This window comes from Pogoniulus pusillus, chromosome 15 (genome assembly GCF_015220805.1).
Source record: "Pogoniulus pusillus isolate bPogPus1 chromosome 15, bPogPus1.pri, whole genome shotgun sequence".
NCBI lineage: Eukaryota > Metazoa > Chordata > Aves > Piciformes > Lybiidae > Pogoniulus > Pogoniulus pusillus.
This window is the reverse complement of record NC_087278.1, coordinates 27823138-27837685: the sequence shown is the minus strand read 5'-3', so window position 1 is coordinate 27837685 and position 14548 is coordinate 27823138. Positions and strand designations below refer to the sequence as shown.

The 14548-nt window shown below is 40.9% G+C and overlaps 2 protein-coding genes across 10 annotated transcripts in view; one reads left to right on the top strand and one right to left on the bottom strand.

Annotated features, from left to right (window-relative positions):
* RECQL (RecQ like helicase) overlaps nt 1-503 on the bottom strand; it is a 34855-nt gene extending 34352 nt beyond the window's left edge. For 5 of the 7 annotated variants that reach the window (XR_010305060.1, XR_010305059.1, XR_010305061.1 and 2 more), the window contains exon 1: nt 451-503. The gene's annotated coding sequence lies outside the window, so the exon portion shown is untranslated. The other 2 variants (XM_064155991.1, XM_064155990.1) reach the window with 2 other exon arrangements.
* Nucleotides 504-622: 119 nt separating this feature from the next.
* GOLT1B (golgi transport 1B) lies at nt 623-13906 on the top strand. 3 transcript variants are annotated; one of them, XM_064155987.1, is made up of 6 exons: nt 623-814; nt 5798-5889; nt 7031-7209; nt 9900-9981; nt 10948-10981; nt 11329-13906. In XM_064155987.1, exons 1-5 carry the CDS (start codon nt 790-792, stop codon nt 10954-10956), a joined length of 387 nt encoding a protein of 128 aa, XP_064012057.1. In that variant the 5' UTR covers nt 623-789; the 3' UTR covers nt 10957-10981; nt 11329-13906. The 3 variants fall into 3 exon arrangements, with proteins under 3 accessions (XP_064012057.1, XP_064012056.1, XP_064012058.1); XM_064155986.1 differs by lacking the exon at nt 10948-10981 and having other exon boundaries at nt 626-814; XM_064155988.1 differs by lacking the exon at nt 10948-10981 and having other exon boundaries at nt 627-844.
* The last annotated feature ends 642 nt before the right edge of the window (nt 13907-14548 follow it).

Sequence of the window (14548 nt, the reverse complement as noted above, 5' to 3'; positions counted from 1 at the left end):
TAGGGGATAAACCCAACAATAAATGCATAAACACGGTGTCCCAGAGGTAGTTTAGTTAACTAGATTTAAAAATCCTCATTAGGGCCATAAAACCCTGAAAAGCCACCTATTAGGAAAGGAAAATAAGAAGTCAAACCGACAGGAAAGATATATATTTATACCGGGTACTTCAACATGAGTCACCTGTAAGCCGAACGCGAGCCGTGGGCACGAAGGGCAGTGAGCGCCCGTCCCACCGAGGCGGCCCCACGCCTTCTGCGTCGGAGCCGCCACGACTTGGCAGCAGAGCCCTCCGCTCGGCGGGCCGGCGGGAAAAGCAACAGCAGACGGCGTCGTGGAGAATGCACGGCAAGGAGAGTGCCGTGGCCCCACTCCAGGCGCAGAAAGGATGCAGCTTTGAACCCAGCCACACTCGGTCGCCCCGTCCCTTCTGCGAGCGCCGGTACTTACCACAGCCTCCACCCGACCCGTACCTGGCCACCAGCCCCGATCCCACCTCTTCCGCTACCGCCTGCTCTCAGCCAATCATTAGGACGAGACGAGCACGACAATGGCCACGTGCGCACACTCTCCTCCAATCAGCACTGGCCCCACGAGGCTATCGGAAGCAAAGAAACGGTACCGAGATGGACGGGGGCGCCGCTGTGCGAACAATGTGGCTGCTGATTGGCGCTGGCTCCTCCAATCGGCGGTTTCCTTTCATCCGGCGGCGAGGCGAAGGGGGCTGCGTGTTTCCGGAAGACGTGGCCGCTGCAGCTGCCTTTTATCAGCCCCGCTCCCGCCGCCACCATGATCTCCCTCTCCGACACCCAGAGTAAGCACCGCTGGTAATCCTTGGCGAGAGGTGGGGAGCGCATCGTTTACTGCAGGGCTGGGGACGGCCGAGTTGCGAAGCGGGGAGGCGGGAACTTGGGAAGGGACCCTGGTGGCGGCCGAGTAACGCGGGGCGAGCCTGGTCTTCCAGGCCCGAAACCGCCCGGACCCTCGCTCTTTGTTCTTGCTCCAGCGGCGCGTCAGTTGCAGCCGCTGGACTGGTCGGGGTTCAGGGCCCCTGTCTAGTTCGCTGTGGCGGAAGGCTTATCTCCTTTTTCGGCCCACGCCCGCACAGGGCGCGGAGGGGTGGCTCTCGGCGCTGGGGCGAGAATCACGGAGGAGGGGTCTGGTTTGTCAAGGCGAAGGAGGGCCGTCCGCACAACCGTTTTCCACCCTGCTGCTCCCAGTGGACACCGGCTGGAATGGGGAACGGACGACGCAGGTGGAGATTTGCAGTCCGCACCTGCCGGCATCGCCCCTTTGTAAGGGGTCATAAAACCGTGCTGGCCCTGTTCGCTGGTGTGGTGGCAATTCGATGAGCTGTAGCGTAAACCGGACAGTGAAATAGGATGCAGTGCAACAAAGGAACGCGCCACAGCTATTAGTCCTTTCGTCGTTAGGAGAACACTGTCATGAGTGCTCCTATCGCAGTTGCTGTCTTGGGCTGTAAGGTCTTTGGTGTCGGGCGGTGCTGTGATGGTGACGAAAATGCATGGAAAGTGAATGGTAAATAAAAGTAAAAATTAGTTAAAGTCGTCTAGTACGCCGCCGTGTGGACGCGTGTTAGTGGCTTTATTATGTTTCTCAACTCTATTATCATGCTAAGTGCAGATGACGCTAAAGGTGTTTTAAGGTGAGGACCAGACAGTGAAGTGAAAAAAGTACTTGCATGTCACCGTAGGTTTGATTTCCTATTAGTAAAAATACTTGGAAATAAAGATAGTGAAAAGGAAAATACAAATGAATCAAAGTAAAGGGGTTCATAAGAGTCTAAACTGCAAGGTAGAGGAGAAGGTAAGGTCTTTGATTTAAATTAACATCTCATAAATTATGGGTTTCTGGCATGGCTGACGCAAAAGGAAATTGGTCTACTTGATAAGCACAATAGTGTCAGTTACAAAGGGGACTAAGAGCTAAGTTTAACTTTATAGTAGGATATGGGAAATGGAGATGCTGGCGAGCCAGCCAGTGAATGAAGCCAGGCAGAAAGGCAGGCGAAAAGCATTCAAGATCAAGGATTTCTTGTGAAATTCAAGTGCTACTGCCTGTTACTGGGACAAATACTAACCCTTGGGGTTACCTTTTATATTTCTAATTGATTAAACCCTTGTGAGCTTTGATTTTGCCCATTCTCCTTTCTGGAGTATTCACTGGGGAAAAGGGAAAAATATCTTTAAAAAAGAAAAAAAAAATATATATATTTTTTTTTTTTTTTTTTTCTGTTTTTCCTTTTCCTAGTTCCTCATTTGGGATCTTCAGCAAATTCTAGTGCTGACTGTTGGTTTCAATTGTCAGATGCAAGAGCAGTAGGTAAAATGCTGTAGAGTTTAGGGTTCTTTGTTTGATTTGGGTTTTTTCACACTTTTTATGGAATGCTGAAGATATTTAATCAGATATTTTTAAACTAACTGCTGCCTGGAAAAATATGGAGTTTACCATAGAGTCACTGGTGGAGTAGCATGGTAACCACTCTATCAGTTGATGTGTGAAAAGTTAAATTTGCAGCTGTAATCAAGAACATTTTTTTCATTATTTCTTCAGTGAGCTTAAATCACCACAAATTGCAGAACAACACACTTAGTGTTCCACAAATTTTTCAATACTAGCAAAATAACAGGGAAATGTTCATTTTTAACTAACCTATAAGCTGCACTAATTTGTCTTCTGAGAACCCACAGTGCATGACTACATCATTATTTTTGTATACATCTTAGGTTAATATTTACTAAGATGTTTTTATGCAGACTACAACACTGTTGTGGCGCTTACAAGATTTATGCAGAAACGTTAGAAAAGCATCTCTCCCTCCTCGGAATAAATTATTATAATTGAAAAGTCAGAATAAATGGCACATGACTAGTATGTTTTTCTGCATTTCTAGGCACCAAAATGGTGAATTTCACTAATACAGGAAGATTCTTCTGTTCACATCATCTACAAAATATCTGAGTTCATTGCTGCAAAGACTGTGGATAAAATGTCATTTTTTACCTTTTCTGAGAATGCTAGTCAAATACGTTTCTAATTCTGATATGAATTAAGTTAGGAATATCTTGTCAGAGGTACTGACATTAGAATATTAGTTCTAGACCACTTATCTTCTTTGAGGGTAGACTTGGGACAATGAGAATGATGTTCCTCCTTTTGTTTTCCTTCCATTAAAGAGAGAATATGGTTAACTTCTAAAATGAATCTGAATCCATTGTAGGAGTAGTTGATTACAAACATGTTCCAGGTGAATGCAGGAGGAGTGTCAGAGTAGTAATTTCAGCAGCTGTTGGGAGTTGGCCTCTGTTGCCTTCCTAGATCCATACTTTGTTCTGTCTGTGGGTGGAATGCACACTTGCCTCCTATGATTGCATATTTGTCTTACTGGCAGCTGGTAAGTCCTTTGGAGTCCTGCCTCTCAAGTGTTTTCCTTCCAGAATATATTTCTGTTCTTCCAAAGTAAAGAGTACTAGAGAAAAGGGCAAACGGCAATTGTTATGTTGCCTCCAGTCAGCGAATTGTTGTTTTCTTAAATTATTTTCTATTCCATTCTTCATTGTAAGCAAATAGTGAGAATGTCTGCAGCAAATCAGTTGTAGTGGATTTTGATTCTAGTTGGTTAAAATTCTTACAGCAATATTGAAAGTGGCAGAACTACCAAGTTAACGCTATGTGGTCTACAATGTTGCTGAAAGATGAGCTCTTACAGAAATTAGGGAAGTTCAGTGTTGCTAGGACAAACCTCTTCATGCAGAGATGCTTTTTTGTTTGTTTGTTTGCGATTTGCGATTTGTTGTTTTTTTAGTTAAGGGAATTTCTGAAATAGGTGAAGCTACTCGTGAGCTACTCAAGCAACAGTAAACAACTAGTTCTACATTGTAGCTGAAGTGCAACTTAGAATATATTTAAGTGGATCTTGCTAATAGCAGTGAAGGCTATGGTATCGTGGGTTTGTTTTGTTGTTATTTCAGGCTAGACTCTCCAACACTGGTGGGGTCTTCAAAATATATGCATACGCAGACACAAACTGGGCTGCTGCCCCATCTGAAGTATTATGGCTGGTTTTCCTACCTGTCTTTGCCTGGTCTGTAGGTTTATAAATTCTCTGGTCGCAGGGATAACAGCAGTGGAAGGGTGAGCGACTGGACAAATGCAAAGGCTTTTGCAGCCATGTTGCTGCTTGTCATGTTATTTCTCTCCTTTAACTCTCATGTAGACCAAATGGGAAGGCCTTTAATTATCATTTCAAAAGTAGGATGTATTTCTAACCATGGTCTTCAAGATACATTGGAGGCTATTTTCAAATGGTAGCTTTGATCACAGCTAGTCCAGTTTTCTCAGACAAACCTTCCATCCTAATTTTGTCTTCCAGATATTTCTTGAGCAACCTTTACAGGCAGGCAAGGATATTTAGTATTTAATACTTTTGAAACTAGCAACGGGTTGGAGACCCAAACTAGTTTTTAATAGTCATCAGTACATATGTTGCTTGGAAAGAGCCTGTGTTGTGTGCAGTCTGGAAGCTGGACAAGATGGGATTGTTATGCAAGATTTTGGGAGGTGGAATGTGAAGTCTCCAGAGAATGGAAAGGACCAGCAGTGAACATAATGGCTAAGAGTTGCAAGTGGGAAACAAGGTTTCATTATCTGCTGACAAAACTTTGTTTCTCCATACTAGCAGCAAATCAAGAGAGATGATTTTGCTGCGTGTGTGTTCATGCATGCTTTATTTGTTGCCTTAAATTTCAGTATGGAGTTCCAAATGTGTACTTTTTGGATACGCAGCTTCCAGAGATCTTTCTGTTGGAGTCTGCAATATTTGTAGGCACTGTAAAGTTTTTAAGTGGTCATGAAATAGGCTGAGTTCACAGAATGTTAGGGGTTAGAAGGGACTTGGAAGGATCATCCAGTCTGACCCCCTTGCCAGAGCAGAATCACCTAGAGTAGGTCACACAGGAATGCATCCAGGTGGATTTGGAACGTCTTCAGGGAAGGAGAGTCAACAGCCTCTCTGGGCAGCCTGTTCCAGTTTGTCCTTATGCTCTTGGGGAACCTCCTCTGCTTGCACCCATTGTCTTTTTGTCCTAACACTGAGCAGGGCCTGGCTTCATCCTCCTGACACTGCCCATCACATCTTTGTAAACATGAATGAGGTCACCCCTTGGTCTCCTCCAAGCTAAAGAGCCCCAGCTCCCTCAGCCTTTCCTGGTAAGGAAGATGTGCCACTCCTTTAATCGTCTTTGTGGTTCTGTGCTGGACACTAAAGCAGTTCCCTGAGGTCCTTCTTGAACTGAATGGCCCAGAACTGGATACAGTATTCCAGATGTGGCCTCAGCAGGGCAGAGTAGAGGGGGGAGGAAAGCCTCTCTCGACCTACTAACCACACCCTTTCTAATACAGCCCAGGATGCCGTTGGCCTTCTTGGACACAAGGACAGATTGCAGGCTCATGCTCATTCTTCTGTCTTCCAGGACCATCCCCCTCAGTGTCTTTCCCCTATGCTGCTCTCCAACAAGTCAGTTCCCAACCTATACTGGTCCATGGGGTGGCTCTTTCCCAGATGCAAGACTCTCCATTTGTCCTTGTTGGATTTCAGTCAGGTTCTCCTCACCCAACTCTCCAGCCTGGCCAGGTCTAGTTGAATAGCAGCACAGCCTTTGAGTTTTTCTATGCATTCAAAATGTAGATTAGAGGTTCTAAATTTTTGACAATATTTTTGCCTGAGCCTTTGCTGATGCCATGCTTTGTTATATGCCTAAATATGTTTCTTTTTCAGAGATTGGAATGGGGCTAACAGGCTTTGGAGTTTTTTTCCTTTTCTTTGGAATGATACTCTTCTTTGACAAAGCTCTTTTGGCTATTGGAAATGTAAGTGTCTTCTGTTTAGACAGATTCTGTTTTACTTATAGTTAAGTATATGACATATTAAAAATGTAACAGTGTTATCAATTTGAAACAGATGTAGCAATTTGGCACTGCTTGTAGATAACAGTTGTACTTATGTTACAGAACAGGTGTAACTTGTTATCAGCTCTTGTGCCCTGATTGTGTTTGTCAGAGTCTATGAAGGCAGACTCTTCACTTTTTAAGCAATTGAGAGAAGAGTTTAGAATGTGTTGCGGAGAGCAGGAATTAATGTGTGGCCGAGTCGGGAATTTATCAAAAATAGTTATTTTTTATTTTCCCAAAACCCGCCCCCACAACTGTATATACAAAGATTAATTTAGTTTGATAAGCAGGTTCAGTTGCTTGAGAATTAAACTACAAGGACACCGTCAATAATCTGACTATTTTGGAAGTCAGAAGTTGGAAAAGGACTCAGCTATTAATTAATAGCGGTTTCTTACTAAATTAGGCTAAGCCAAATAACTCACTCAGGCTGACTCGTGTGGTCTGTCTTCCTCTTCTTCTCCAGCGGCTGCAGGTGAATTGTTAAGAGGTCGTTAAGGGTCGTTAGGCACACAAAGGTGTCAATAGGAAAACAAATCCTTGAAGGTCTCTCTGCAGTCCAGGCGAGGGGGGTGTGTGGGCTCAGGCAGACACATACGTCCAGGCACAGGCAAACTCCAAAGCGGGAACCCCAAAGGCGGGAAGACCCCCAATATTTATAACCTTCACTAGACAAAGGGCAGAGTTACCACACCTTAGGCGCGAAAGCGCACGGCCAATCCTAGCCTGGCTCCAGCGCGGGAACTCACGGGGCAGTCCTCCCCCCCTTCACGGCTGCAGGGCAGGCGAGGGGGGAGGGAAACCAGGCGGCTTTTCCCCTTTCTCCCCGAAGTCCGGGCAGGAATTTAGGGGTACAGGACTCCAGGACAGAATGCTACCTCCGAATGCCTTAAGATGAGCTTTACAAAAGAAAATCACTAGTAAATTTCTTCTCTGCTATCTTTTGGTAGTAAGACTTAGGCAAGAAGTGCGATCTAATTTTGTAGAATATATGTCTAGATCCTTAATTCAGGAATATAATCAGCTATTTTCTTTCTTTGTTGCTTTTTGTCTTTTCTAGGTTTTATTTGTGGCTGGCTTGTCTTTTGTTATCGGTTTAGAGAGAACATTTAGATTCTTTTTTCAAAAACACAAAATGAAAGCGACAAGCTTTTTCCTGGGTGGTGTGCTTATAGTTCTCATTGGCTGGCCTTTAATAGGAATGATTCTTGAAATTTATGGGTTCTTCCTATTATTCAGGTAAGACTTTTTGCAACATACTTTTCTGGGTTGGTATATCTAGGAATAAATGTATTGGTTTAGTGTTGCTGCATTACAGCTAACACAAAGCAGCATCCTTTAAATGTTTGCTTTTGATAGATTTATTTTCATATATAAATTGTTGGTTTACATTTGCTAATAAATAAGAAGGGAGGCTTTCAGTTGTTCTTGGACTTCTGTTCAGACTATTACATTAATGTTTATAAATCTGGGACTCTTAAAATACTTTCAAAATATTCAGCTACTGGCTAAGTAATGCTGTTCCTGTTAAACCCAAACCAGTGTTCTCATGGTGCTTTTTTTCCCCACTCAGTAAAATTACCTGGTTTTAAATTAAAATCAAAACTTCAAATACTTTTTTTCCCTAAGTCTTAACTAATCTCCATTCTTCAGACTTTTATGATTCCTCAGCATCTTGCTGTTTGATTGCAAAACATTTTCATTTGTCTCTGAAGTACATAATTTCCTTAAACCCAAGGGATACTAGATCAATACTTAGGTACCTTTGGATTTGTTAGAGCAGTATCTTTTAAGGATGGACATTTCTGTGTATTTAATGGTTATAGTTAGGTGGGTTATCAGAATTTCTACATGGGAAACTTTTATATCAAAAGCGATTTAGCAGTTCTGGTAACTTCAGCTCAGACTAAGATAATACAAATGTAAATCACTGGATTGTATTTTTCTTCAGTCTTTCGATTTTTAGATCACCAAAGCAGTTCCATTAGGTGTTCAGCTCCCTCTAGAATCTTTACCTGCAGGTTGTTGTCTTATCTAGACTATTTCTGCACAAACACCTTTCATGCACCTTGGGAGCAGTAATTGCAGAGTCATACTTATCCACAAGGCAATGGTTAGGTACTGGTGATCAAGAACACTTCAATTACAAAATTGCAAAGATATTATTTGTATTAATTTTGCATCTGACTAAATGGGACACAGGCACAGTTATTCTTTTAGTCTGGTCTTTCTTTTCTTGCCTTTAACATGCTGCTACAAGTTTCCCAGCAGATGGGATAGTTATGTACTCTAAGGTGCTTTGGAGCTTTGTTCAGATTAAAGGCATCTAAAGTTATGGCTCATGCCGTCATCCATCCAGTGTTGACTGTTCCTTATTCCTGACTACACCATTTATTTTAATCTGTTACAAGTGACTTGTGTGCCCTACATCACAATTTATTGGACCACTGACATCTCATCTTTAGAAAGAAAATTTCTAGAAAAAACGTCTGGTATTGATATTACCACCACCCTCATGGTGCAGAACGTGCTCCTAACACCCAGTCTAAATCTCATTTCAAACTATTGCCCCTTGTCTGATCACTGCAGGCTTTTGTAAGCAGTCTTCTTCAGGTACTGGAAGGCCACGATTAGGTCTACCTGAAACCTTCTCTTCTCCAAGCTGAACAACCTCAGCTCCCTCAGCCTGTCCTCATAGAGGTGTTCCTCTATGGCTGAGATCTCAGTACACGTTAATCCTTATTCTTCACAAGGTATGTGTAGCTGAAGAGATAACTTAGGATGCTACCACCAGCTGAACTGCTGTAGTTGACTGCAAGCAAATGAGATAATGCTGTAGAAAAATTGATTTCCTGCTGCAGAGATGAAGTGGACAATGCAGGGGGCTATACCATAGCAGCTATGCCAGGCAACATCTGCTAGCTGATGATAGAAATGTCTGACTACATGAATTCATGAAATAAAGGAACACATGACTCTGTCATGCTTAAGTTTATTTAGTTAATGTAACAAGTACCATTCATGGTTACAAAGGGGGTTATTCAGAATTCCCTTAAGTTATTTTTGCATTGGGTGTGGTAAGAATTTATTTTCTGTAACATAAAAGCAAATTATCTCAGTTTCACAGATTGCATTAGGCTGGAAGGGAGCCTCAAGCAGGTTGGACAAGATGACCTTTGAAGTGAGCAGGGACACTTCCAATTAGATCAGGCTGCCCAGGGCCACATCAGATCTGATCTTGAATGTCTCCAGGCCCTCAATCACATCCCTGGGCAGCCTATTCCAGTATTTTCCCACTCTCATTGTAAAGAACTTCCTCCTTATGTCCAACCTAAGTCTACCCTGCTCCAGTTTAAAAACATTGCCTCATATCCTATCACTCCAAGCCCTTCTAAACAGTCCTTCCCTAGCCTTCCTGAAGGTCCCCTTCAGATAGTGAAATGTAGCAGTAAGGTCTTTCCAGACCCTTCTCTTCTCCAGGCTGCACAGCCCCAATTATTTCAGCCTGTCTTCATGAGAGAGGTGCTGCAGCCCTCCGATTATCTTGGTGGCCCTCTGGGCCCACTCTAGCAGGCCCATGTGTCTCTTGTGTTGGTGGCCCCAGAGCTGGATACTGCTCTGCAGATGTATATGTGAATTACAGGAGTGTTGAGAAATTGCTGGAGAGTGTCAGTTCTGTTAACTGTTAAGTATTCTTTCTGTAGTTTCTTTTAATATGTTTGCCAGCTATGAAGAAAATGTAAGTCCATTTTAAAAGAGTGTTTTCATCCCTGTTTTTTTCCTTTCTCTGCAGAATGTGAATTGATAGTTTGGTAAGACTAATGTGCTGCTGACAAGCTGCAAAACTACCTCCTATTTCTTAATTTTGTAACTACATTAGAAAGTTTAAATGTGAAAACTAATGCAGTCTTCGTTAATCTTGCCTAAAGGGGGTTCTTTCCTGTGGTGGTTGGCTTTATTAGAAGAGTTCCAGTTCTTGGATATCTTTTGAATTTACCTGGTATAAGCTCGGTAAGTGTGTGGTACTTCATGCAAACTTTGAAGTTTGTACTGTTTTTTATTCCATTGCTATTGCAATAATAGGAATGCATCAGTAGTAGAGCAAATGTAACTTCAGAGCAGTGATTTTGTCTGTATTCATGTACAGTTCTTGCACCATAGTGATCACTTTCATTCCCAGTGAGAGAGAGAATTGTAGATACATAAGGAACAAAAGATCAGTTGCAGAAGCTGCCCCCATTTAGGCGTTATGAAGTCACAAAAGCCATGGTTGCAAGCTCAGGATGCTGGCATTCTGCTTCCTGCTTCACTGTTGGCTCTAGGTGAACATATAGGTGAATTGTGCTACTGTTCTCTACCTCTTTTGTCTGTACAGTGAGGATGCTCTTTTTCTTGGTACAGTATTAGCATATATTTATGAAAAGTGACCTGTAAAAGCAAACAGTGTAATTCAATATTGAGTTGCAGCTTTTATGGCAAATTCAGAAGCTTTCAAAACACATTCATCAAATCTATTTAGTCAGGTCCATTGCAGCAGGCTACATCTTGCTATTTACTGAGATTTGTATTTTTTCAAGTACAGTTTTCACTTTTCTTAACCAAATAGCCAGAGATTTGAAAACCATTTATAGGTGCCATAAAGCTGGTAATCTAGGGTGTTTCAGTCAACTACTGTGTCAATTTTTGTATGTAGTTTAACACAAGCATTTTTTAACCCTGGCTTAGAAAGCAGTGGTTTTAATAGCTGCTACTACAAAATTAATAGGGGGTATAACTTGGATGTCTGTAGGCTGCTTTGTAAAAATTAGTGTTCAAGATCATCTGTTCCTGTCTTAAAGGTAGGCCAGGTTCTGGCTCGTAATTCATGATCAATTGAATTTTTAATTTGGCAATTGATCTTAATTAGTCCTCTTTAATTTGATCATAATGGGGTTAAATCTTATTTTTAAAAGGTAATTGTTAATGTTTTATTCAAAGCCTACGTAGGCTCAGAAGAGAATCCACAGTAATGGTCAGTTGAAATATCTTACTTGGTTTACTAATGCATGTGGCTGATACTGTATTGTATTGTTTTGTTTTGATCTTTAAGCTAGCAGTGTTATCTGCATTCTTTTTTCCATCCTGTTGCATCTTCATGTTGCACTGTTAATGTATATATGAGAAAAACATGTCATGCAGAAGCACAATTGCAATGTTAGATTTTTAATTTTCACAAATTAAACCGTGAGACCTTGGTGAGTATGATTTGACTCTCATTTTCAGTTGCATACGAACTGTACAAGCAGCAAATAATACTTGAGAATAACTTCACTGTACATAAGTGTCATACAGATTAAAACCTTTTTGTCTTTTCTACAGCTTGTAGATAAAGTTGGAGAAAGCAACAACATGGTATAATGGCAAGAGGGAAGAAGACTGACTGAACTTAACTGTATTATTTATAAAATCCTTTTGAAGACTACTCAGCACAAAGATTAAGTCGTGTACAAAGGAAAAGCTTGTTACATTCTTAAGTTTAATTTAAAATGTATAGTCAACAATATACATTAGAAAAGAAGCTAAGCAAGAGTATGCTTCTAGGAAAGTAACTCCAGAGGTCAGAGAGTAAACCGAAGAGGTGAAAGTCATGGAATAACCCATGTTATAACTTGTTTGAGACCATTTTTGTCAGTTTTGGGAAACATGACAGAGGCGATGAACCCTTGTGGAGTTAACAGTGCCTGTACTTTACCTTCAAAATAAGGAGGTAGAGTAGAACAAACAGGCCTGTGTTTTTAAAGGTGGCCCAAACTTACCCAACTCTCTGCTTGCTATCCTCAGAGTGAAGAAAAAATAAAAAAAATTATAAATGGAAAACTTCTTGTATAACAAGAGCTGCGTCTTTGCGTGACGGTTCAGATGACTATTCATCTTTAAGTGTACTGGCAAAAAAACTCTAAAACTCCTAAACGGTTGTCTTGTAAACATTTTTTTTGTACATATGTGGCTGAAGTAAAACATTGTTATCCTAATGTTTCAAAGCCAAATTAAGTTGATTGTATTTGCCTTCCCTTTTGGAATATGCAAAAGGTCAATCTTTAACTTCAGTCATGAATGTTGATTCTGTCCATGTGGAGCTCAACAGGGGATTCTGGGGACTGACTTGCGCTCCTTCCAGTTTGTTCTCATTGAGTCATGTTATGTGTGCATCCAGATGAGAATGTAGCCCCTTGTCACTAAGATGAAATCTTTCTGAAATATGCTTATTTCACAAAAAAAAGCTTTTGGTTAAGGTGCTGATGTGGACCCTGTGAAATGTATCTTAGCAGAATTTGAACCTTTGTTTTCAAGTAGTTGGAGGCTAAAAGGTTTTTGTTTAGAACTACAATTTGACTTTTTTTAAGGTAATAAAAGGAAAACTTAAAGTTCTGTGTATGTGAGTCTCTGGGGAGAAAATTGATGGGGCTAACTGCAGATCAGATCAAGTGCCACTCTCTGTGTGTTTTGTATCATGTTGCTTGGGTTATCTTGAAATAATTTTAAACTCCTATCAGTCACAGCAGCTACTTTGTTGTTGCAGCAATTCTTAGCTAACCTGGAGTAAATGTCCTCTGCCAGGGTCACTGTTTTGCTTCTATTGAAATGCTAAAACTTTGTGCACTTTCAATAGATTTAGTTCTGTTGGGTCCTCACCTAACAAAATGGGATCATTTCAGTAATTTGCATTTGTGCAGGCTTTAAGGGTTTGTGTTGTGTTTATCTTTCTTTTCCCATAAATGTAATCATAAAAACAAGAATAAAACCGACCAAAATACAGTGGTAGTGTTTCAAGTAGCTAGGAGTCTTAAAGATTAAATGAATGGAGTTTGGTTTTGGTTTATTCATTATTAAGCAGTTAAAATTGGTATTTTCCAAAATAAGAAGAATCCTTGTATACCAACTGTTTTGGAAGTTGCTGTGAAGTTTACTTCTGCAAAGCATTTTTTATTTTCATTGCAACTGTATAAATAGCTACAGTCTGCCATTCCCAAGTTTTAATTTGCTTCCCTCTCAAGACAGGCACAAAGCTACTCAGTGAAAAGAAAAAAAAGCCATTTATTTACAATAAATATCATTTTAAAAATCAGTGATTTTATAAATGGCAAAAAAAAAAAAAAAAATACTATATTTGCCTGGTAGCATGTGCATTGTAGTTTACAGACAGGACTAAGTATGACTCGTGGCTTCTACCTCAAGAGAAAAATGAATTTTAACTGCACTTGTAGATCTGTTGTGTGTGACTAGACAATAACACTACTGCAGTTTAGCAAACACCTTGTTTGCTTTACTGGGGAGCTAGTCTGTATGTGGGAATCAAGCAGTGTTCGTTTACATTAGAAGCCAGCTCCCTCAAGCTGTATATTCTTATCTTTTGAAAAGCTATGTGATGGGAAAGGTGGATTGCACCAGATTACTATGGAGCTCTGACTGAAAGCAAATTGCTTGGTAAGCTAAAGTACTTTTGTCAAAAAGAAAGCTTAATGATATCCTTCAGAAGTGATGAATGTATTGCTGCACTTTTAGTCCACTGAAATGCAGCAATGCAGGCAGTTCATCACTTCTGATTTAAAACAATTAAATAGAAGTCAATTTCTGTCAGATGTGAGCTATTGTGAAAAGTGTCTGAGGGAGCAAAATTGAATGTGGAATCTAAATTCATCCCTCAAAGTAATGTTGCTTTTGAGACAGTTTGGCCTAGAAAAATGTGGGTGGCAGCAAAGATCAATACAACTTAGCCTTAAAGTGTTTCTGTCATTGTGAAAATATCTTTAACAGAAACATGCTTGAAGCATTTCCTCTTTGAAATATAATTTATAATTGCTGCTTTCAAAATTGTAAGGATGGGTCTTATTCTGAGCAAATGAATACTGTAAATATCCTTGTCATACCTTGAATAAATGGGTACCTTTTTCTATAATGTGTCTGTGTCTCTATTCATGCACCTTTAGGACAGTGTTTTGACAGATTTTCCTTTCTGGAGGTTAGGGAGTGTAGGCTCTCTTTTTCTTGCAATAAACATTCCCCTAGTTATTCAGGTTCTCACTTCAAGCACATCACAACAAAGTGTGGAAATCGAAGTTACATGGGAAATCAGTGTTGTTAAACTGCCTTCTTTCTGAGAAAAGTACTGAAGCTGCAGAAGAAAAGGGTATGTCTCTAGAACCTGGAGCAGGTTCTAGCCCCCGTGGTTTCAGCTTAGCTCAAGGATAGGAGTGTAAGTTTTCTGTATGCCAAAGAGTAGCCTGATACACAGGTTTAGTCTTCTGCGGTGATCTGCAAGCATGCAGCCTGCTGCTGAGGATTTCTATGGAGCAGAACAGCAAAGCAGGGATTTTGATTGGTTGGTGAGATGTGGTGTTGGTGCCATGTGCTATCTGATGCCCTAAAACCAAACAGACAAGTTCAAGCCTCTCAACTAACTTTTACTGGAGTTAGTTCTATACTAAGAGTTCCAAAGGACTGGCACTTTGTAATTTAAAAGGGAAAAAATCCCATTTATAATTACATTTATTAAACTGTAAGACGTGCAGTATTACTATGTATTTAGCTCATGGCTAGT

Coding starts and splice junctions, on each gene's coding strand:
- GOLT1B (XM_064155986.1), top strand. CDS start 790: ATGATCTCCCTCTCCGACACCCAGA. Junction 815..5,797: donor CTCCCTCTCCGACACCCAGA/GTAAGCACCGCT, acceptor TTTCTTTTTCAG/AGATTGGAATGGGGCTAACA. Junction 9,982..11,328: donor ATTTACCTGGTATAAGCTCG/GTAAGTGTGTGG, acceptor TCTTTTCTACAG/CTTGTAGATAAAGTTGGAGA.